Here is a 22,277-nt window from a genome sequence, read left to right as displayed (position 1 = left end):
TCCGCCCGGCCTCGGGAGACCCCGCCCCCCAGCCCCTCCTCCCCGCCCGGCGCTCCAGCAGCCTCGAAGCCGCGGCGGAGCCCCCGCCCTCTGCCGCGGGAACAGCGCTATCGAGGCTTTGGAAAGAAGGTAGTCGTTTATCCTGCTTTATTGTAATATTTTTAAAGATCCTTTCCCCTTAACGACAGTCAGGGATCCTTCTATAGAGAAAGCCAAGTCATGTCTACCTTTTCCCTTCCTGCCCATGCGACATTTCTCCACGTCCAGGCTCAAGTCCCTTGTACAAGGTACAGAAACACTTAAGGAGTGAAATATGGTGTATGCAGTTTTTCCAAGCACCACTCGCAACATTCCGACATTTCAGTTTTTCCAGCGTTCATTTCTTCCAACAGCAAATACATGGCAGTTGAAGTAAAAGTTTCAGAAACTATGAAATGCTCCATTCGCTTGTGATCTGCACAGCTACACTTTAGTTCTCTAAGGACTGGGAGTTATTCACAGAAATGCTGCTAAAAAATGTGCAAATGCTCCCTTACAAGTTACATCTTGGCACGACAATCTGGTAAGCTTTAACATTTAGGTAAGTCTGCTGCAAAACTGCCCTTTGGCTACTCTGAGAGAAAAGACAGTCTAAGAAATATGCAAACAGAAAACACCACAAAAATGTCTTCAGAAGTTCCAGAGACAGTAGAGATTAGCTATGAAGATTATATTCTGTTCATGGCATATTTTGGATAAATTAACTGGAGTAGACCTATCTTGTTTCCTTCAGTAAAGCAACAGTCTGTCAATTTTTACAATTTTAGATTTAGAAAAAAACAAAGTTGACATCACTAGTGCATAATTCTTTCATATTGCCTACAATCAGCAATTATGATGCTTACATTTAGCCCCACATAATAAAATTCAGCATCTCAATCTTGTCTAGAACTACTGCAATGTGTTTCTTATCTTAAAATATGAAAATAACTATACATTCAAAATAAAAGCATTGTAATTATGTACATAACGGTATATTGAAACAAATACAAGACTTATAATCACTTTATTTAGACACGTCATGTTTTCCTTATCAGTTTTGACAGATGGGTGCAAGAACATAAGCTGTCCTGCATTCCATTTTCATACCTGTACAGTAAGCCACAGCAGAATACAAGCTGGAGAAGAGTTTAGTCAGCATTCTTCATTAACTGATAGTGACAATACTGTTTTGATTTGTGTGTGCTATGCTTATGTACACTAACCCTCTCTGGGAGAGGACTGCAAGTTGAAGGTAAGTTACTAGTATGAGCGAATAGCAGGTGGGACAGTGGAGCAGTCTTCTTCATTCAAAGTTCTGTCGATCACAGGTCTGTATTTCAAAGTAACCTAAAGTAAAAGAGTGCAAAGAGCTTTAAGGCAAATAAACCTCTTGTACATAAACAAGACAGCCTAGCTAACAGGAATGCCTGAATAACACAGATAACTGAATTACTTCACTGATGTTAAGCTAATTTCTCCATTATTCTTTTCCTTCCATAGGAAAAAAAAAAAAGTTAGTAACCTACAAGGAACATTTAAGTTCCACCAGGTTACCACTGTAAAATTCCTTAACAGTAAAGCCTGACCAAAAATTATATTGGAAGATTACTATTTCAAGAAGGCCATTTGGACTAAAGCAAAATTTTGGGTAAGATTGCTAGTTCCTAGTTCTTTAAGCTACGAAAGTCTTGGAGAACACAATGGACCAGTTAGGAGACTGAACTGTGTCACTCAATCTTTCCATCCTCAGCAGCTATTCAGGAAAGTGAAGTATTCTCACTTGTCCTCAAACTAGATTCAATGAAGTTGGAACTGGGAGAGAGGAAACGAAGAGGGTTAAGAGAATAGGATACAAAAAACAACACTCAAGACTACTGTAGGGTCAGATTTATATGTCTTCAAAATACCATAAAAACGTCATGCTAAACACACCAACAACAGGTTTTGCCACCAAAGAAAAATGCTTTAGAACTAGCCTGACGCAAAGGGAAAAACAATTCCGGCTCAAATCGCAAAGTCACTTCCCAAAGATCAACAGTAACTTTTCCCAGTGATGCCTACTGTTCTACAACTGAATAAACGTTGAATTTTTTTTCCATTTTGCTCTACGTACACTAAACGGTAACAGGTATCTCAGACACTGACAAATGCATATTATCAAGATAATCAGCATCTGCCTATGAGAGCAGCTGTCAGTTGATCATGAGAAAGACCCTCAAACATCAGGCTCAACGTACCTTCCCAGATGGGACATCCACATACGAAAGGGTGTGCTTCCTCCAGTGCTGTTCAAATGGCTTCCGTTGTTGGCCTTGGAGTGGCTTAGAATAGTCAAACTCATCTACCCGTACCTAAGGATAAAATTAGGTTAGTATAGATCAGAAATGGTATCTGCATATTACTTTATGACCAGAAGCTTAGTTCCATTCCAGTTACAGCTGTAATACTGTGTGTCTCCTAATAGCCAGCAAGCTTTATCTTAACATCGCCCCTGTCAAATTTTAAAGCCCATGTTAAGCCTCAGTATTTAAGGTAATGTTCCCTGCACAGAACAATTATTCTGCTTGAAGTCCTGTTTATGCATTCATTACCTTATTATTGTTGTAGTTCTCCTTTAGACCTCTCTAATCATTCAGATGCATACATGGAACTACACTTCTCTCAAGATCGTTACCCAGGGTTGTACCTACTGGTCATTTTATACATAACAAATAAGAACAGATCAAATAGAGCAGATGGGACCCCAAACAAACACTTTTCTAACCTTAACTCAAGACTCTGAAGATCGTATTTTAAGTAAATTACAATTTTTAAATAATCCATACAAGGATACATAACAAGGAAATTCAATCCTACATCCAGGTCACATAGAATATTTATACCTTATAGTCCTCTCTTGCATGAGCACCCCGGGACTCTTTGCGAGCCTCAGCACCATAAATGGTTTGTAGAGCACAAAGCATCAGGTTTTGTAGTTCAAGAGTCTCCACCAAGTCAGTGTTCCACACAATACCTAGTAAAATATTAAAATACTATGGAAGGTGTTCTACAAACAAGTTATTCCTCTGTTGACTTCTGTCCTACTGCTGCTACTTAGAATCAAACTAGCTAATGCTCTACCTACTACAGCCACAGTACTCTGCAATACTGAATTATATACTGTGAAGCTCAGTAGCAATTCCTACACCCAAACAATCATAATGAATCTTTGAAAAAAATTGGTAATTCTACCAGGTGTCATTTTTGCATGTGTACTACTGAGACAAAATTATACCACAGATTCTTGCCTGCTTTATATCATACCTACAACTCAGTCCCCACACCTCATTTCAGATCACAAGATCTGGCTAGAGGGTAGCTCTTTAAGTAGATCCCTAGCAGATTCAGCAACTGGGCTTTCCCTTCCTTCCCACCCTTGGAGAGCAGAAAAAAAAGCTGCTAGATGTCCAATGCTCCTCTTCATTTCAGTATCTCCAAGGTGGATCCAAGTTCACTTATGTGAATGTATCTTCATTTTGATCCATATAGTCTAAGCTATTGTAACACTTTTCTTGATTCTTGGTGAGAGCTGTCCAAGAAAGCCAGTTCTACTTTCCGTGTTAGGATACGTGTCTAATAGCAGTAGTTGGAGAGAAATACATAATTTGAGTGAACAAAAGGTACCTCAGCAGTTGTACTTAATTGACCAAGTTATCCTAAGATACACCGCAAAACATGAAAGCCTCTGTATGCAGATACCTGCTTAGCTGAAGAACGAAAACTGAGCATTCAGCCTATGAACGGTGTTGCACCCTTTTTGCAACCTGTTGGTCTTTTCAGAAGATATTTAAAAAGTTGACCTTAGTATTTGAACAACTTCACATCATAGTTTGAGAAAACAGTAGCTAGTACTTTATACAATTAAATCTGATTTCAGTCTCTGCATCTTTGAAAGAGTATGCAACCAAAAAATGTCCAGTAAGATCATAATTACCATGTTTAGCATGTAGGGCTCTATAAAATACGCTGAAAGATTCAAAATAATCAGAATCTTTAGTCAAAGTTTCAAGAAACACATAAGAAGGCTAAGAGAATAAAAGAAACACTTTTTCCCAGAGTACTCTGACAAAGGTATATTCTTAGCTATCAAATTACCTCTATCAAATGTCTTTAGATGAGCCAGATCACCATAAATTTGGCTAATTTTCTCGCAGCCTTCTTGGAGTACAGAACCAGTACGAAATACAGCAGCATGGTTTTGCATTGTCTGCAAGACAGTAAAACAAAATCAGTTTCATATGCTGCATATGCACAATATCCCACATAACTTCATTAGTTCCAACAGAGATTGACATAGAGCTGTTTTGACCAGACATGTCTGCAGCCTGAAGAAAACAAAAACAAAAACATTCTCCTGTTCACCACAAACAGAGGAAACCCCACTCTATTATACACTGAGTTAACTACCCAAGAGGAGTTACCATGAAGAAACTAACAAAATTGATACAGCCTCTACTGTGCACAGGCATACTTTCTCACACTGCTTTTTACTTTTGCAAAACAACTCCTGAACTATATTGTGAAGTGACAAAACCACCTCTTTTACTTGCAGCTTCTCCCACTGTATACTCAAGAGCGTCACCAGGCTTACCTTCTGCATGTTAAGTCGCACTTCTGAAGTTCTTATGGTTCCATTAGCAAATCTTAATTTGTCAAGATTAGCAACTGATTCTTCACCAGCATTTGGTTTAATGGAGGGAATTGGCTCTCCTAATAAGAAAGTTTAAATTAAGTTTAGTAGGTCAGGTTTGGTTTTAGTTTCTGGCAGTTTCATAGACTAGCAACTACTAAAAGTCAGATTTGACTAAAACACAATCTCTTTTCTTCCTTAGAAGCACAGGTGAACTGTAACTTTCCTGAACTTGCACCAATAGTATCCATATACTTAAAGTTCTTGGTGAAATATATGAATCACATTCTTCCCTGTGATATTTAGTAGGAAATTTATAGGTTTTACCAAATATGCTGTTAATTCCTTAAAAACAGCACTTGACGCAAATTCTCCTAAACTATGGAATAAGCTTGTGGCTCCTTACCACCTTTCTTGTCTCCTTACCTCCAAAACTCCTGCCCTCTCTCAGACCTCTTAAAAGACCAGTCAATAAGCCTGGCAGTTACACATGAGTTCTGCATCTTACCTCTAATACTGGAACCCATCTATTACCAGCACACTTCATTTCTCATGGAGCTTTGCACTCAGACTGAATTTGCAGGAAGGTTTTTGTTAAACTCAAAGGAGCTCCAGAAAGATTGATCCAAATAAAGTTTTGCACAAAGCCAGAGCCAATAGGCATTGCTAGATCCAAGCTGATTCTATCAGGAACTATTACTCTGTGCACTTTGTGCAGAATCAGACTGAAAAAAACAGTCTTATTAATTTGGACACTAAGTAATAATAAAACAAATGACTACTTCTGGACTTGAGCTGTTCTGGCAATCTAACTGCCTCTTATAGTGTTTTATTGGTTGGTTGGGGCTTTTTGTTTGTTTGGGTTGCTGGTTTTTTGGTCAGTAGGAGTTTGGTTTGGTTGTTTTCCACTCAGTAACTGTTGCTGAACCAGATTATTTAAAAATAACATTCAGCAGTGATCATCCACATACAAGGGATGAGATGTTACGATTTTTAGTATCCATCTGTTGTCGTTTGCTTACGCAGTCCAACTTACAAATCAACAAGGCGGCAGCAAATTCTTCTATAATAAAGTGCCAAGTGTAAGACAGTATATTTTGATATAGAAGATGCACTGCAGGATGTAAAGAAGTTGGTCTTCAATATTCTGGTTTGCTAGTTTGTGAAAAATATCTGCTGTTTTTGCAAACAGCATTGACCCAATTCTAGTTTGAAGATCAACTCACAAAGCAAATGCTAATGACAAGCACTGCATTGCAAAGAACGTGCCTATAAAAGGCACAAACACTGATTTCTGCCTTTTCTAGCAACTAAGAGTCTATGTCTAGCAGTCTGAATTTTAATTAGGTAGCAACAACTCTTTCTTGGGCAGAAATGTAATCATAAAGGCAAATGTCTCTAAATAAGGTCAGATAAACCATGACACTTACCAGGCTTGCATGTCTCTGCAATAGTAAGGGCACAAGCACGACCAAAGACCACCAGATCCAGAAGTGAGTTTGCTCCAAGTCGATTTGCGCCATGGACAGATGCACAGGCTGCTTCCCCACAAGCATATAAACCAGGTACCACTTTATCCTGACCATTCACATGTGTAATCACCTACCATATCAGACAGTCAATTAATACTAGTTTCTTAAATACTTTTTAATGGTGCAGACCTCCTTATTTGCAAAGGTCATGTGCATGTAAGGATGAAACACAGCAATCTGAAGTTGTCTCCAACTCTAAAACCATAAATACCTTAGTTCTAAGGGGTAAATAGTAATACTGCATAAATACAGATGGCACTAAAACCTATGATTTCTTTAGTTATGCCTGTGAAACAGAACTGTGTACTCTTCAGCACAATTCTGCAGCAAGTCAGAAAAGCACATGAAGAAAATATGATCTGCACACATTTCTAGGGCAAAAGTTTACACTGAGAAATTAACAAGTACAATACACTGAAACAGAAAAACAGAGCTGACATCATCGCATTGACTTCTAACTAGTATGAGTTGAAGAAATCTGCTTTAGTGTAGACATTACAGGAGTTACAGAGAATTAATATACATTAACTTGAGTTACAGATTGTAAGAGAGCCCTAGTTAGATCATTTTTTAACTATATACCATAATCAACTTAATAAACAGAAAATTGTCAGACATAATAGTAACTTCATTTTGGATGTTTCTTCAAACTCTCATCTCCAAATGGACCAACACATGGCGCTCAAGTTATTTACAAAAACAAACCAGATGCTCTGCTTTAAGTATTCTGACATCATTCTTATAATATTATTATTATAACAATGTTATTCAGTATCCTTACATTTATGAAAAACACTGTTCATGCTTTAATATTTGGAAAATAGTTTCCTATTATCATGCTGGGGAAAAAAAAAATCCTAAAAGTGATCTATTACTTACCTGCCCTTTGTAGTTAGTAGGAATACCTCCCATATTATAATGCACAGTTGGCAGAACAGGAATAGGCTCTTTAGTGACATCAACTCCAGCAAATATCATTGCTGTTTCTGAAATTCCTGGGAGACGGGTTGCTAGCTGCTGTGGTGGTAAGTGGTGTAACTGCAAGAACACGTGGTCTTTTTCAGGACCACAACCCCTACCGAAAGAAAGGAAAAAAAAACAAAAAACAAAAAACAAAACCACCAAACAAGTCAACATAGGAACATGTAACAGGAATTCTGTGAACACTATTTATACTTCTAATCCCATTAGAGAAAGATTTTAACTTACAATTTTTTCAAAGGTTATCTGACAAAAATTAATATCTAGCTGTTGAAGCTAGGCTATTGAAGCTGGCAGAATTTACACATAGTTTTCATCTCCCAGGTTTCTTTTTACAATAATTCACAGCATTTAATAATCTAAACCCTATATCACTGCAAAAATATGTAAGAATTTAGGATAATTAGTCAAGAGAACAGAGCACCACATTATTTCCATTGTTTGCACCAAGAGCAGACACATTAAACTTGTTTGAGCAACTGTCTCTAGATGCACTGAATTCAAACAGGATACTCCTAACATCACATGTTCTCTTTTAATATCATTAGGAATTAACAAGCAAAGTTTTCGCCATACATGCAGTGTTCAGCTAACAGTTGTTAAAGCTCTTTCCAATTAATTAACAGGTGTTTACCAAATTAATTATTTTACCACATAGAGTCTACTATGATTAACTATTCATTCTGCAGCTTTGTCAGAATATTTAACTAACCTTCCTTCACGGATTTCTATGGTCATAGAACAAGATACTACATCCCTGGAAGCCAGATCCTTAGCAACGGGAGCGTATCTCTCCATAAATCTTTCACCTTGACTGTTAATTAGAATACCTCCCTCTCCACGACATCCTTCCGTTATAAGGCAGCCAGCCCCATAGATACCTGTCAAGAAAGAAAATAATCATCAAGAGATACTCTCTGGACAGCTTCATAATCAGGACAACCAGGACTGAATAAACAAGGTTTTTCTTAAAATAATGTGAAAAAATCACAGGGGTAGATTTTATTCCACTCTAATCCCTAATCATACCACTTGTAACTGTCCCTCAAGACTTCTCAGAAATGAGTACTATTATTCCTTTCAAACACTCTTCCTGGAAGGAAAGCAATTTCATTTGGAACACCAAAACATTAGAACTAGAAGAGATCTGCACGCAGCAATATGTAAGGAGACTTTTACAAGGATTTTGTAGACCTTCTTAAATAAACCAGAAGATTATTATCTCAAGAACAGTTTGCTCATCTTTGTTCCCTCTTCTCCCGTGCTGAGGCAGTAGAGGATGGATTCGAATTGTGTGGAATAAGAAAACTTACTCAGTTTGCTTTTCCTTTAGAGAAGGAAGCCTACCTGTCAGCCTTCAGCACTGGTCATCATAGAAAATACAAATGCTAACCAACTCATGCACTTGATACTTACATTAAAAGCTACAGAATTATCAGACAAGCAACAAAGCTTCTTTGACTAGAAAAACCTTAGCTAAGTCAAATGCACATTGGAGCTCTATGATATAACATGAATAACACTGTAAAACTAAGCAAACAATTAAAAAAATCATCACTTATCACAAGTTAAAAGTGAGTATTTATTTCGCTACCACCAAAAAAAGCAGATATTCACTTTTTAGTCTATGATCATTGCTGTCCACAGTTTAGATACTGATCCTGTGCTAGAAAACTGCAGTCCTCAATATATACTTTTACTTAACTACCTCACCCCCGACAAAAGATTCTAGTATATAACTCCCCAACATTTGCATCTATCCCACTGCTCCTGTATCTAATATCAAATCCTTTAATATTTTAAAGACAAGAGGAAATGAAAGCTTAAGAGGTGAAGTGGCTTGTAATTCATAAAACCCAGTGGTGTGATAAAGACAGCACCCTGAAACATTTAACACTGGCCTTTAAATTAGAACAGCTGAGACCTCTGTCTCATATTTTAAATTTGTATTCCACAGCAGATGCAGAAAAGTCTGAATATCTGTCACAAGCAACTAATGCAGTGCTGCAGAAAAGCACAAACTGACTTGAGCACGTTTTAAAAGAACAAAAAATCTGTCCAAATTATTAAAAATAATGTTATAAGTATTGTTCCATGTTCTGTACCTGTAGGGTGAAACTGTACAAATTCTAAGTCCTGGCAAGGAAGACCAGCTCGTGTGACCATAGCAGTGCCATCACCCGTACTAGTATGAGCAGATGTACAACTGAAGTAAGTGCGGCCGTACCCACTACAGGACACAAAAGTTAACAGAATTAGTAGTCCAAAAAAAACCCAAAAACATCAGAACATTCAACTACACTTTTTGTACAACAGTGGAAACAGAGCAAAAGGTTAATAAGCAAGATGCATTAGTTTTGCCGTCTCCTACACTAAGTTCAACCAAAACAAAAGAAAACTGGTACTCCTCTGTTATGCTGAGCCATATTTGAAAAACAGCTGGTGACAGAAGGTCCACAAGATAGAGTAACAACTCCAAAGCAGGATACTTAGGTTAGTATTAGAGCCTTTTGGCCAGGAAAGAGTTACTTTAGAAAGTTCTCTCAATCCAATGCCATTAGACTTTATTTGAACTATTACTAGCAGTTTTACCAAACACAGCATATAACAATTGTTTAGATCCTCAATATCGTCCTGATTTTATATTCTTAGATTTCAAAACTTAGTTGTCTACAATTAGGTACTAAACATGAATTCTTATGCCTAAAGCAAACAGGTTAGCTTCCAATGTTACTGAGAACTGCCAATACTCCCAATTCCAGGACAAACTCTTGAAGAAACAGTAATCTACATCCTGTATGTACTTCAAAGCATACAAGTATGAAAACAGCCTCAACTTTAATAAAGCCAAATTATGTAGGCAACAGAACTAAATATTTTTCTTTGACAGAATATGTTTATCTATATTTTGTGTCCTGAGACAGATGGGAGACAGCCATAGGCAGCAAAAGACTAATGCATACAGTATTCTAATAAAAACATATAAACTTTTGCAAACAAGTAACGTTACATTATACTCATCTTCTGATAATTTCATCCTACAGACTTATATTGGTATCTTACTGTAACAGATTCTCCAGAATTTTGAAAAAAGCCATTTCTCACAGGAAACTCAGGATCCTAGATATATACACACATGCTGGTAGCATTGCAACAACGTCAGCTTTAAACAGCTTGTTTCAAAAATTTAAGGCCACTTGGACCATACATACTGCTTTTACACAGTCCAACTTTATGTAATTTTTCTAGAATACAAAGTTAGATCTCGTATTAAATTTAGATTTGATCAAAAAACTAGTTTGTGCCTTCTCTGAGAGGCAATGACTGAATTCAATTATATTGCTTTTAACGAAAGGAGGAGGGAGGATCAACATATGAATTATGTTCAAGTCAATGTCATCTCCACACTATGGATTCAAAAACATGTACAAACACATAGACTTTCAACTAGTAGCACGCTCAAGTTTCTTCATAAAAAGTACATTACCCAGTGGCAATGACAGTGTTCTTTGCTTTAAAGCGATGTATAGTGCCATCTTCAATGCAAAGGGCAATAACACCACGACATTCTCCATTTTCCATCAGTAGGTCCAAGGCAAAATACTCAACAAAGTAGCTTGTATCATATCTTAGAGACTGGAAGAAAAATTTTTTAAAAAGAGGGAACTTTTAGAAAAATCAAAAAAACAAAGTAACCTTTCTTCCAAACTGTTCATGTACATGGGCTGTCTCAGGATAAAAATCACCCCCAACAACTCTCAGGGAAGCCAGTTTCCTCACAATTCTTTATTAAAACTTGCTAATAGATCTATTCTACCTTAAAGAGACACAAGTAGTTATGAAACCACTTAATTCTGAGAAGTCCTAACTAGCCAGCACGGCTTGTTATTTCCCGCTGCATTTGGCAACACTTTAGTCAGCTGTGGTGCTTGATCCATGTACAAGCATGTTTTACTGCACCTCTCGCAGAGAAGTGGAATACATCTCCTGGGGCTTTGCATTCCAGAAGAAGCAGTGGGCATCAAGTCAAACATTCCTTCTTGCCCTCAAGGATCAGACCAGTGGTTGGCAGCACTGAGCATTTGTATTGCAGTAGCAAGTATAGTGTGAACCTGAAGGTGAGCAATTAGCTACTTACTAAGTAAATAAAAAAACACATTAGCTACTAGGTATTTAATTTCAGGTTTCAAGTAGCTTACTACCATTTTAGAACAACTAAGTCTTTCTTCAGTTATGGTTTACAGAACTGATAGGAACAGATGCTTGAACACAAGTCACTTTCCACAGAGCAAGCTCAGAAATGTACATTACGCCTTCAGGCATTTATACCGCTTCTCCCCGCTTCCTATTTGAACATGAGTGAAAGAAAACCCTGCTTTGTACCGCTTTTTAGAGCTCCCCAACGCTGCTGTGTCAGATTTTTTGAAAACAGTTTTTTGAAGAAGGTTTGCATAAATTTTCTTTGGGCCTAGTTAACAGACACAAAAGTTTTAACAGTGAAGAACTATTCCAGACCACAAAGCTAACAGGGTACACTAATTAACATGTTGTCTTATTGAGAGCCATTATAGTTACCATATTTCAATTTATTCTATTTCTGCATACTGCTGACAAAAGAAAAGTATCGCGTAGGCTGCATCTTTCCACTTTGCTTCAGGAAGGAAGAAAATCCAGAATTTCTATCAGTCACTCCCCTAGATTCCTCATCGATATATCAACAGCCACATGTTTTGTTTTAGTTCAGACTCTGGCAGAGGGGGCAGGGGAGAAAGGGGAAATAAATCATTCATTGCAAACACAAAAGCTAAACCAAGCTTATTTCACAGCTGCTTACCCTGCCATACAGAGTATGTAACAGCGAGTGTCCTGTCCTGTCTGCAACACAACAGCATCTGTGAGCCTGTCCTCCTTTTCCAAACTGAAGACTCTGGCCACCAAATGCACGCTGATAGATTTTTCCTTCTTCCGTTCTGCTGAATGGCATCCCATAATTTTCCAGCTGTTGAACCCAAATACAAGGATCAGAAACTCTTGTGCATAACAATCCAACAAGTTGTTTTACCATGTTCCTAGTAAGAAGATCTCTTCAGAAGCTAGCCTGTGTTATAAGTATTTATAGCTGACATCAATTCCAGTGAGTCTCACCTCTATCACCGCAGCAGGGGCTTGCTCGGTCATGTAGTGTATGGCATCCTGGTCACCCAGCCAGTCAGACCCTTTCACTGTGTCATAAAAATGCCACCTCCAGTTATCATCCTCCATATTTCCCAGAGCAGCATTGATTCCTCCCTGAAAATGAAAATGCATTTTACTGGAATGATATTATTGAAGTACCATTCTAGTAGGTTTTCCTCACTTCTGTTAAAAATGACATGCCATTTATGTCTCTATGTACAAGAAATACAGTGAAGTCAGATTTAACATGGCTGTGAAAAACTCGTGCAACTTATCAGTTTCACAATGGCTCTTATTTTGTTCTGTTTTGTGTAACACAATGAATTGCAAAGTTATACTGAATGCAGTGAAAAAGCACTAAATAGAATCTAAACATATATTGCCTTCCAAAATATGCAGTATTTTTAAAAGGAAGCATGACCTTGAAATGTGATGTTCACGTGCATAACCAAATCTGCTTTCTGAAAAATGACATTGTTTTAAACATTTGTTCTACCTCACCTGTGCAGCAACAGTATGAGATCTGGTGGGAAACAGCTTTGTAACACATGCTGTATTAAATCCAGCCTCTGACAAACCAAACGCAGCCCGCAGACCTGCTCCTCCTGCACCCACAACAACTGCATCGAATTCATGGTCCACTACTGGATATTGTGTGGAAATCTGCAAAAGCAAATCAGTTTGTTATGATCGCAAATATTTCAAGCTAGGTAAAACTTAAGTTTCATGGAGACACAAGTAGCATAGGTTTCATGTTCTTAACAGAGTCTTGTAGCAAATGCTACAATCTGTTATATGCTCTCCTGGGTGAAAACTATCATTAAAAACAGCCATGCAGTTCAGCAACTCAGACTCACTATGTACTTGAACATAACATTCCACTAAAAGCCAAATACTTGGTTGTTTCGTGCCCCTCAGGCATTAAGTTTATTATCTAATCTGTTACTTAAGATGTAAAGAAGTACAAACATACCGAATCAGAAACCTTTGTAGAAGCATTTTTCTTTCCATAGACTGTGAAGTGCAAGTTGCGTGCGAGAGTCTGGCATGCTGCTGGCCACTGCGGAAAGAAGTCAAGACAACTATCATAGAACAAATGTTTCCACAAGGAAGACTTCCTGCATTCTCAGCTACCCTACGTTTATAACAAACCTTTACTTACCACGGGTAGCCAATATACAATAATACTGCACCACGATATTTTAGAGCTGTATGCAAAGAAATTTTTGCTTTCCTATATTCACACCCAGAAAAAAATTAATAAACCAAAAGTTCTGACTGGATGAGAAAACAGCCTGCAAGTAACAGGCTGTCACACACTGTTATTCACTTCACTAACACTGCCCAGTCTCTCAGAACTATCTGAGGCTGCACTGACAGAAGAATGTTTGCAATTAATGCTGTAGTATTATTGCCTTAATGCTGTAGTATTATTACCTATTTTTAATAAGTAAACAAAGATCAAGGCAGCTTTAGAGGAATCACAGAAATTAATGGAAAATACCTCTCATGTCAGGCAATCCTCAGAATTTGAATTATTTTTGGTGGTCAAGAGTAACAAAGATAAAAAAAAATCAGGTAGGGAAAGCTGTTCCAGTTCATCACTGCTTCAAAAGCCAGAGATATTTTTCTTGTTCTCATTCTCTATAAATTACTGGCCAATTTAGAACCATTTATTAATGTCTAAATGAAGCACAAGGGAACAGTTTTCCCCTTCAGTAAGGTCACTCCCTTTCCTGTGGCATATTCAAAAACAAAACAAAAAACCCAACCACCCAAACCTACCCCATATCCAGTCTTTGCTTTACAACAGTCAACATTTTCATCTCCACAGTACAGATTTCCCATTTCTTGTAACCTGGTATTCCTTCCGTACATGAACAGCAAGACAAAGCCATACGAATGCCCTGTGCAGTGACATTAGCACTGCTCTATTTGAAATACATCTTAAAATGCACCGGAGTGATATTTGACTTTTCTAGTAACTGTTACAGTCATGGTTCAATCACCCTAAAATACGCTAACAAGCAGGTCTTCCCTCCCTATCACTTCCAAATGTCCATTCCTTCCCCCAGTCTTGAGGCAAACTACAGTACATTTAGCCCAGCCTAGTTTTATCATCTCATACTACTTTCTTTAAATTATCTTTTTGCGTAACAGTGAATCTGATGTGTCACCTTATTTGCTAACACACTTTTGGTATTTATAGCCATCTTTAAATAAGATCAGTTTTAACACCTATTCATAAGGAGTTCTGTTAGTACCCTCCTCCAGGCAGTTAATATCCCCCTCATCACGCTTTGGGGCAATTACTTCACATACAGAATCAGATAGACCAGTTCACTGACAGCCAGATGAATCTGCAAAACAGCTTTCCCAGCAATCACAGATGAAGCTAAAATGGGGTGTCCCCTCTGTAGCAAACATGCTTTCACAGGCCTGAGCGCGACTGAAGTTAAACCAGCAGAACTTCAAGTGACGTGGCAGGCTACACTTTCGACTTTAAATGTAGCAAGCACACATTCTCTAGCATATACTACTACTGCTTGTTTCCAAAATGTTTTTCCGGCAACAGTACGAGTCTTTTTACTGCAATAAATTCTTTCTCATAGGTGAAAAATATATTTGGTTATTGTGTAAAGCAACTCAAAGAAAATCTTTACTGTGTATGTAAAGACAGCACAGAACAAACAGGCTTGTGCATACACAGTATTGCTTAAATAAAGCGCTAATGACTGAGGGAAAAAAAAACCAACTAATTTCCTTTTACAACACTTTGTTACTTCCTGAAGTCGCTATAAACAGTTATGAAATAAGCCACACAGCTGTTTAGCAGATTGCTTTTCCTCTCACATTTAAGCTTCCGCAAAACAGTTTTCAGAAATGCTATTCCCATCTGCATACACTTTTTTGCTAAAGCTACGCATAAGAATTTCTGTGCCACTATGTTCTGTTGAGAATGAGTCTGTACAGAAGTCCACAAAGCACAAAAAGGCGTTACACTAAATTTGAAGAAAACACAGATCACACGAATCCTGAGTTGTTATGCCACCGGGAATATCATGGTCATTATGAAGTGAAAGGTCCAACGAGGGCCAGTTCACCGCCACCTCACAGTAGGTTGCCTTTTCTGTGCTTGTTTTGTAAGACAGTAACAATTACAGCTACATTTACAGGATCTTTTCCTGTACATTTGTCTTTGTACTCCCAAACTCATTCTGGACACACAGTGAGAAAAGTAGAAAGAAACTGAAAACTCCCACTTCACCATACAGAGAAACAAGCCTTCAGTACAGAGTGCTCCCAGATCAGCTAAAACACGACTGTCAAACCCTTAAGCTGCACATCCCAGAAACAACTGCTAGCCAGCTTTATGCAATGCACAAATACACGCTAGCTTCCCACACAGGTCCAGGACGGGCAGTGAGCCTTCTACCCAGGTGCGGGGTCGGGAAGGCACCCCAGAGCCCAGCATACCCCGCACTCGCTGCCTTTCCCTGTCCCTCGGGGAACCTGCCCATAGCCTAAGGCTTCCTAGGCCAGGAGAAGCGGCGTGGCCACGTCCCTGGTCAGTTCGCTGCCCCAGGAGCTGAGTAACAATGGCAGTTCCGCTCCGCAAAAAGACCCGGGAAGGACCGAGCCTGGTGAGGCGGCACTCGGCCCCGCACGGCCCTTGGCTGCTCCGCTCCCGCAGCCCCCGGGCGGGTGCTCGCCGCCAAGGTCACGGCGGAGACAGCGGGTACGGGCCGCCGCCCGCCGCGCAGCACCCCGGGGGAGGGCGGGCCGGGCCGCGACAGGCCAGGTCGGGGCCAGTCGAGCTCTCCCGCCGCGGCTGAAGGGAGGAGCAGGAGACGCGCGGGGTCACCAAGCCCAGCCGGCCTGTCTCCCCCGCGAAGGGGCTCTCCACGCCAGCCTCGCGGTCTGGTCCCTTCCCCTGCGCCGAGACAGCGGCTGGAGAGCAGGGCAAAGCGGGCCGGGGACAGGCACTCACCACCCACACCGCCGGCCGCAGCCAGCCCTTCAGCCAGCCCTTCGCCCAGCTCCGCGAAGCCGCTACCACCGCCGCCGCCATTTCGCACGGACCCGGAGGAGCCAGCGAGAGCGCATGCGCGAGACGGCCGCTAACGGCGCCACTGGCCGCGGGGCCTGGCGGGAAAGACCAATTGTGTTGTGAGGGGGGGAGTCATGGGCTGAGTACGTGCGTGCTTGTATGTGGAGTGCCCTCGCAAACCTCACCTGGTCCCGCCACCTGAGCGGGCTTGAACGGGACCAGACCACCGGGAGCCCTTAGGACTCGGGAGAGTTCGCTCGTTATCCTCCTGGGCTTTCCCCCTCTTCCTCTAGGCTAATGGGCTAGCCCGGGAGGGGGCGGGGCCGGCAGGTAAGTGGCAGCGATAACACTGCGTCGCGGATCCGTGCGCCCGCGCTGGTAGGTTGAGGTTTCGCTCCGGGGCCCGATCGCTCCGGGTCGGCGCTGGGCTGGTGGTGGGGCGGGGGCTGCAGAGCAGAGTGACCTGGAGGGTTTGGGGGGTGGCATCAGCTAACATGCTGCCGGCTGGGGCAGGGGGTGGGCGCTAACAGCAGCAGCGCCGGCGGCTGGGGAGCAGGCCGGGGGAGGCTGTCTCTGCCTGAAACCGTGTCTGTGCAAAGTTCCCGAGTAACGGGGCCGCCGTGTGAGGGTCTCGGGCAGAACAGGCCTGGTGCTGAGACCGCGTCTGGAATATTGTGTCTAGTTCTGGGCCCCTCGGTTCAAGAAGGACAAATATGTAAATATTTATAAATACGTAAAGGGTGAGTGTCAGGAGGATGGAGCCAGGCTCTTCTTGGCAACCAATGATAGGACAAGGGGTAATGGGTACAAACTGGAACACAGGACGTTCCACTTAAATATGAGAAGAAACTTCTTCTCAGTGAGGGTGCCAGAGCACTGGAACAGGCTGCCCAGGGAGGTTGTGGAGTCTCCTACTCTGGAGACATTCAAAACCCGCCTGGACACCTTCCTGTGTAACCTCACTTAGGCGTTCCTGCTCCGGCAGGGGGATTGGACTGGATGATATTTTGAGGTCCCTTCCAATCCCTGACATTCTGTGATTCTGTGTTAGATGTGGTGTGAGTGAGAGGGTGGAGGTGGGAGTGGCCCTGCCCCTCTGCGCATTGCTGAGTCCCGGCTTCTCTCCTGTAACTCAAAGGTGCCTTCATGAATAATTTAAACGACCCTCCCAACTGGAACATCCTGCCAAATCAACGAGAGCCCGGGGAGGAAGGCAGCAGATGGAACTATGCCTTGCTGGTCCCCATGCTGGGCTTGGCCGCCTTCCGTAAGTAGTGCCCGGGCCTGTCTGATGGAGCTGGAGTGCCTGGCAGTACAGTGACACCCCATCTAGGAATTTCCCATGATCTGCTCGTCTATAATGTTAAAAACAGGAAGCACTGTTTATAGCATTAAGGCAACAGCCATCTTTTACACATGGAATTGAATCTGTATTTACTAAGGTCCAATGTATAAAGCTCTCTCAGAAAAGTGAACATATGAGAGCCGTGTGAGTGCTGGAGAGCCCAAAGGTGACAACCTGAGGAGTTGCTGATGCATATTTATTTGCTAGATCTGAAAAGTTCTCAGTGCAATTCCTGCATTGGAAACCTCCGTTTTGTTTCTCCATAACTTTTTTTTGTTTTTTTTTGCTTCTTTAGTCCAAGAAGTATATGTATTAGCAATAAAAGACTAAGGGAGATTTTACTTCAAATGAAACATGATAATTTAATGTGACTTACTGTGAAACATGAACCCACAGAAATACATTTTGTGGGGCATGTGAGCAGAAGTGAATGTCACTGGGAAGGGCAGGAAAAAAGTTTTTTACCACTTAATAGCTTTAGAAGAATAGTTAATTATAACCATCAACATTATATCTGTTATACTTACGTCTGAAGTCTTATTTATGTATAATAGGTTGGATCTGGACCAGAGAATGTCAAAAAGAAATAGAAAGAGAAAAAAAAGAATATTATAGAAGACATTCATCTTTACAAAAAGACCTGGAAGCCAAATACCGGGATATAATCACAGAAAATCGTCGCACGGTTGCTCATTTGGAGTTGGAGCTTGAAAAGGAACGCAACAGAACCCTGAGTTACCGTGAAGCCCTTGTGTCACAGAGTCGCAAACTAGTAGAAGAAAGAAGGATCCTAGAACAGGAGCAGGAGAAGTTAGAGCGGGAAAAACAAGTCCTTTTGCACTCAGGAGCAGCAGGTAACTTGTACCAAAGCTGTCTGGCAAAAGAAGAAGAATGGCAAAAGAGAGCCAATATTTTACTAAAAGAATTTGAAGAGGGGCTTAAAGAAAGACAGGACATCTACTGCAGTCTTGTTGTACCCAGAAGCCAGAGACTAGAAATAGAGAAAAATCTGCTAGTTAAAGCAGCAACAGATTCTGTTGCTATGGCTCTACAAATGGAAAGTGGCTTAAAAGATATTTTCAAACATGATAACTACTGTGGCAATCTGCTGAACAGAAACAAAAGTCAAAATGGAAGACTTATGTGGCTGTATCTGAGATATTGGGAACTAGCTATTGAACTACAGAAGTTCAAGAGGGCAGAAAAGGCCATGTTAGGAAAATGATTGATAAGTAGGGGAAGTAATGGGATTTCATGTGATCCACCACGCATAGTAGGGACAATCACGGTTGTAGTCTGAAGCTGTTACATGCTCCTACTGTGTTTCCATTTGTACTCCTCATTGCACTTGTATTTGCATGGGACGCATGCAATGTTGGTGCCTTTCGTTTCACTAACAATGGATGCTCCAGTGAGCTATGCATGCTCTTAAACTCTGTGAGTGTGTGTGTATTGCAGACTGCAGCTTAGCCAGCTTCGATAGGTATCAGAAGCAGCAAAACGGAACTTGATTTAGAGTGATGTACCTAGTTGATGGTCGTACTCCATCAACAGAGAAGTGTGATTTGTCTCCCCTGAGTGGGGTAGCACATTGTGTTCCTAGATATGTTAAGAAAACTTATGTTTTTTACGTGCTCAAGGTTTTAGTTGTAACCCAACAGTGCACTTCCATTATGGACATCACCATGCTGCTGCCTCTGCATCCCAGCGCAATAGCTGGTGCCTAGTCAGCTTACAGGAACCTCCGTGGGTTACAGCCATTGCACCTGGCTCTGTTCCTTGGAGAGGTCCTGTTTGTTATTTGCAGGTAGGAACCTAAATGCAGCCTGCGCCGGCAACCACTACCTCCCTCCCAGACTGTCTCAATTCTCCCAGAACTGAAGTGTGCTTTTCCATGAGCTTGTGGTTCACCAGTTCACATACATATGATCATGAAAGCCTACAAATTTACAAGCTTTGCCAAGTTTTAAGAAATGGGGCTTTTTACTTTAGTTAGCACAGTAAAATAAACAGATCTAGATTTAAAAAAAATATAAAAAAAATCAGTGCATTTCCACGCTTGAAATCTCCTAAAATCTTTGAGTATTCTTTGGGTCCTTGTAGCAGTAGGAACTACCTAATTTTTTCAAATGTGCCATGTGTTTTGGAGAATAACCGTGTTTTTTCTTCCTCCTTTCTAATCTAGCCTTAGGCCCCAAAGGCTCAGTGTTTGCCCTTTTGTTTATAACATCTGGTCTTCTCTGTTACTAGACTTTGATTAGTGTTGGTAGGTTGTCAGTTCTTTAATTAGCAGTTCTTTATTTACTGAGGGCTAGACTTGACAAGACAATTGCTCTAAGCAATCAGCTACTGCATGACCCAGAAGCAATCCATCTAAGTGAACACCCATCCACGTTTAACAGAGAACTCCAACAGATGTGGGTTTTTCTCTTCTTATTTCCTTCTGGCTTCATTTCAGTCTGGGCACAGCAAACAGCAGATAAATCTTTCAAAGTAGCATATGCAACCTAATCCAGTTACTGAGCAAAAATATCTAACATAAAACAAAATCCGTAACCAGAATATATGTTTCCCAACTACTCCGTGTTCCAGTTGCGATTTTACTCACCTTGGTGGTACTAGTTATACTGTCATATTGATTTGTCTCTTATGTACTGATACATTTTATTTTTGTGAAGAAAGTTGTAGTAGACAGACAGACCTGCAAAAAAAACAAGATACTACCACAAACACCAGAAAGGACAAAATTTGTCTGGCTGCCAAGTGTTTGCAGGTTGGGAGATGAGAATGCAATTGAGTTACAACTCCTGTGTGACAGCGTAAGCCAGGCTGCTGTAGCTGGCCATATGCACGTGCCCTAATTGCCCAGTAGAACAAATGAGTTTGAACAACTAATTACCCTGTGTGTAATTCCTCCAGGATGTGGAAGTTGTCTGACCACATAGCTGTGGCGTGTTTCATATGTACATACGATCAGTTAAGCAACTCAGCTGACAAACAGCAGCCAGTGAATCAATGCCAATGCATTTAAGAATCATGCCTTGACTTTGTACATGTTCATGAGTTCTTAGTATTAAAAGATCAAGCATTTAATGCTTTTTCAGTTTTTCACAGTATGTCACTGATATCCCTCTAAATGTTTAAAGAAAATGTAATCACGAAGGTAAAATACCTTTTTCAGTATAAATATGTAAGTTGAAGCATCGTATGCTCAATTGTACAGGGTTGGATGCAATGTAATAAATGTTTGATACTTGTTTTCACTTCTTTAGAAGTGTCAATTATTTGCACAACTAATTTTTGAACTATTTTCATGAACACTTTGAATCAGTCTATTAAGACTTAAGAGTTATTTGAGGAGGATTTTTAACAGTGTGTAACTGGTTTAGAAGCACCGTGCCTGTTGGTTTCTACCAAAACTGATGTTTGTTGGTGTGTTATATATTTTTGAAACATTCCCCCTTTTCAGGTTATTAATGTTGGAAGTTCTGTTGTGAGCTTTATCTTGCCCAAGAGCTAGTATTCTGGATTGGATATTTGTTTGGAAATGCCCATATATATGTAGAATGCAAGAATAATCTGTTTTCAAAATATTTAATGAACTTCTTTTTTCATTATGGAAATGGTCACTCACCTGTTAAACAAACAATAACAATTAATAAAAACCCTTACATATTTCTCCACTGTTTTATAACTTGAGCAAGGTGGGTGGGAGGAGCGGAATTTGCTTGTTTATTCCAGATTTCCAAGCAAATTTCACAAGATTTAAGATTAAGATTTTACAAATTGGGCCATTAAATTGGCGTGTAAAAAGTTTCGGTGTTTGTGCTGAGAAGAGAATAAGTTGGAAGGTTTTTTCTTTCTTAGGAAAGAACAGCATAGTTAGACAGATTAAGTGCTCCAGCTTTAACTGAAGATGAGTGGTTAAAGATGACCATCCCGCTGAAAAACTGGAGTAATTCCTTCTGTCTGTTTGCCAGGTAGGGTATACTACCTTCCTCCAGAATCCCTCACAGTTCTCATTCTTCACATCAGCTCCTTTTCATTTCCCTGTGTGGATTTTCTTCTTTTCCTGCTGTCTGTAAAGAACTACGACCCAGCTGCTCTAGGACAGTGTTCAGACACTTGGGGATCTTTCTTCTCTTCATAAAAGATCCTTCATCCCTTTGTACTTGATGCAATCATTTGCATTTACCCATTTCTCATCTTCACGTGGAGAATGTCACCCTTGTGAAGCATTAGAAATGAATAAAAGAGGACAACTTGCTATCAAACTAAGAGCTGGTATTATATTTGTTATTATAACTTCAATTTAAAATCATCACACTGTTCAAGTATTTAAGTTTTGAGGTATCTTTTTTAATGCATATATTGTTCAGGTGGATCACAGCCTTTCCTAAAGGTTAGAGAGGTGCAGGCTGGAAGAGCTGTCCTAGGGCTGCTGTGGAACAGACAACTGCGGATTCCTTTCCAGATGAAAACGCAATGCTTGGAGGTCCTGAC

General features: G+C 40.4%; 2 protein-coding genes across 5 annotated transcripts; one reads left to right on the top strand and one right to left on the bottom strand.

Annotated features, from left to right (window-relative positions):
* Positions 1 to 141: 141 nt before the first annotated feature.
* Positions 142 to 16,462, bottom strand: SDHA (succinate dehydrogenase complex flavoprotein subunit A). 2 transcript variants are annotated; one of them, XM_080339545.1, is made up of 15 exons: positions 16,370 to 16,462; positions 13,352 to 13,438; positions 12,880 to 13,041; positions 12,349 to 12,492; positions 12,038 to 12,202; positions 10,691 to 10,839; positions 9,309 to 9,433; positions 7,916 to 8,084; positions 7,102 to 7,297; positions 6,121 to 6,292; positions 4,652 to 4,770; positions 4,156 to 4,267; positions 2,904 to 3,034; positions 2,259 to 2,372; positions 142 to 1,368 (listed from the first exon to the last, which is right to left on the bottom strand). In XM_080339545.1, the coding sequence occupies exons 1-15, from the start codon at positions 16,448 to 16,450 to the stop codon at positions 1,282 to 1,284; spliced, it is 2,013 nt and encodes a 670-aa protein (XP_080195671.1). In that variant the 5' UTR covers positions 16,451 to 16,462; the 3' UTR covers positions 142 to 1,281. The 2 variants fall into 2 exon arrangements, with proteins under 2 accessions (XP_080195671.1, XP_080195670.1); XM_080339544.1 differs by lacking the exon at positions 16,370 to 16,462 and adding an exon at positions 14,164 to 14,270.
* Positions 16,463 to 16,758: 296 nt separating this feature from the next.
* Positions 16,759 to 21,994, top strand: CCDC127 (coiled-coil domain containing 127). 3 transcript variants are annotated; one of them, XM_080340079.1, is made up of 3 exons: positions 16,759 to 16,807; positions 17,568 to 17,696; positions 18,329 to 21,994. In XM_080340079.1, exons 2-3 carry the CDS (start codon positions 17,576 to 17,578, stop codon positions 18,997 to 18,999), a joined length of 792 nt encoding a protein of 263 aa, XP_080196205.1. In that variant the 5' UTR covers positions 16,759 to 16,807; positions 17,568 to 17,575; the 3' UTR covers positions 19,000 to 21,994. The 3 variants fall into 3 exon arrangements, with proteins under 3 accessions (XP_080196205.1, XP_080196206.1, XP_080196204.1); XM_080340080.1 differs by lacking the exon at positions 16,759 to 16,807 and adding an exon at positions 17,047 to 17,169; XM_080340078.1 differs by lacking the exon at positions 16,759 to 16,807 and having other exon boundaries at positions 17,281 to 17,696.
* The last annotated feature ends 283 nt before the right edge of the window (positions 21,995 to 22,277 follow it).

The sequence above is a fragment of the Nesoenas mayeri genome (genome assembly GCF_963082525.1).
Source record: "Nesoenas mayeri genome assembly, chromosome: 2".
In the NCBI taxonomy this organism is placed as follows: domain Eukaryota; kingdom Metazoa; phylum Chordata; class Aves; order Columbiformes; family Columbidae; genus Nesoenas; species Nesoenas mayeri.
Note: the sequence above shows the minus strand (reverse complement) of the source record. Positions and strands in the feature narration are given on the sequence as shown.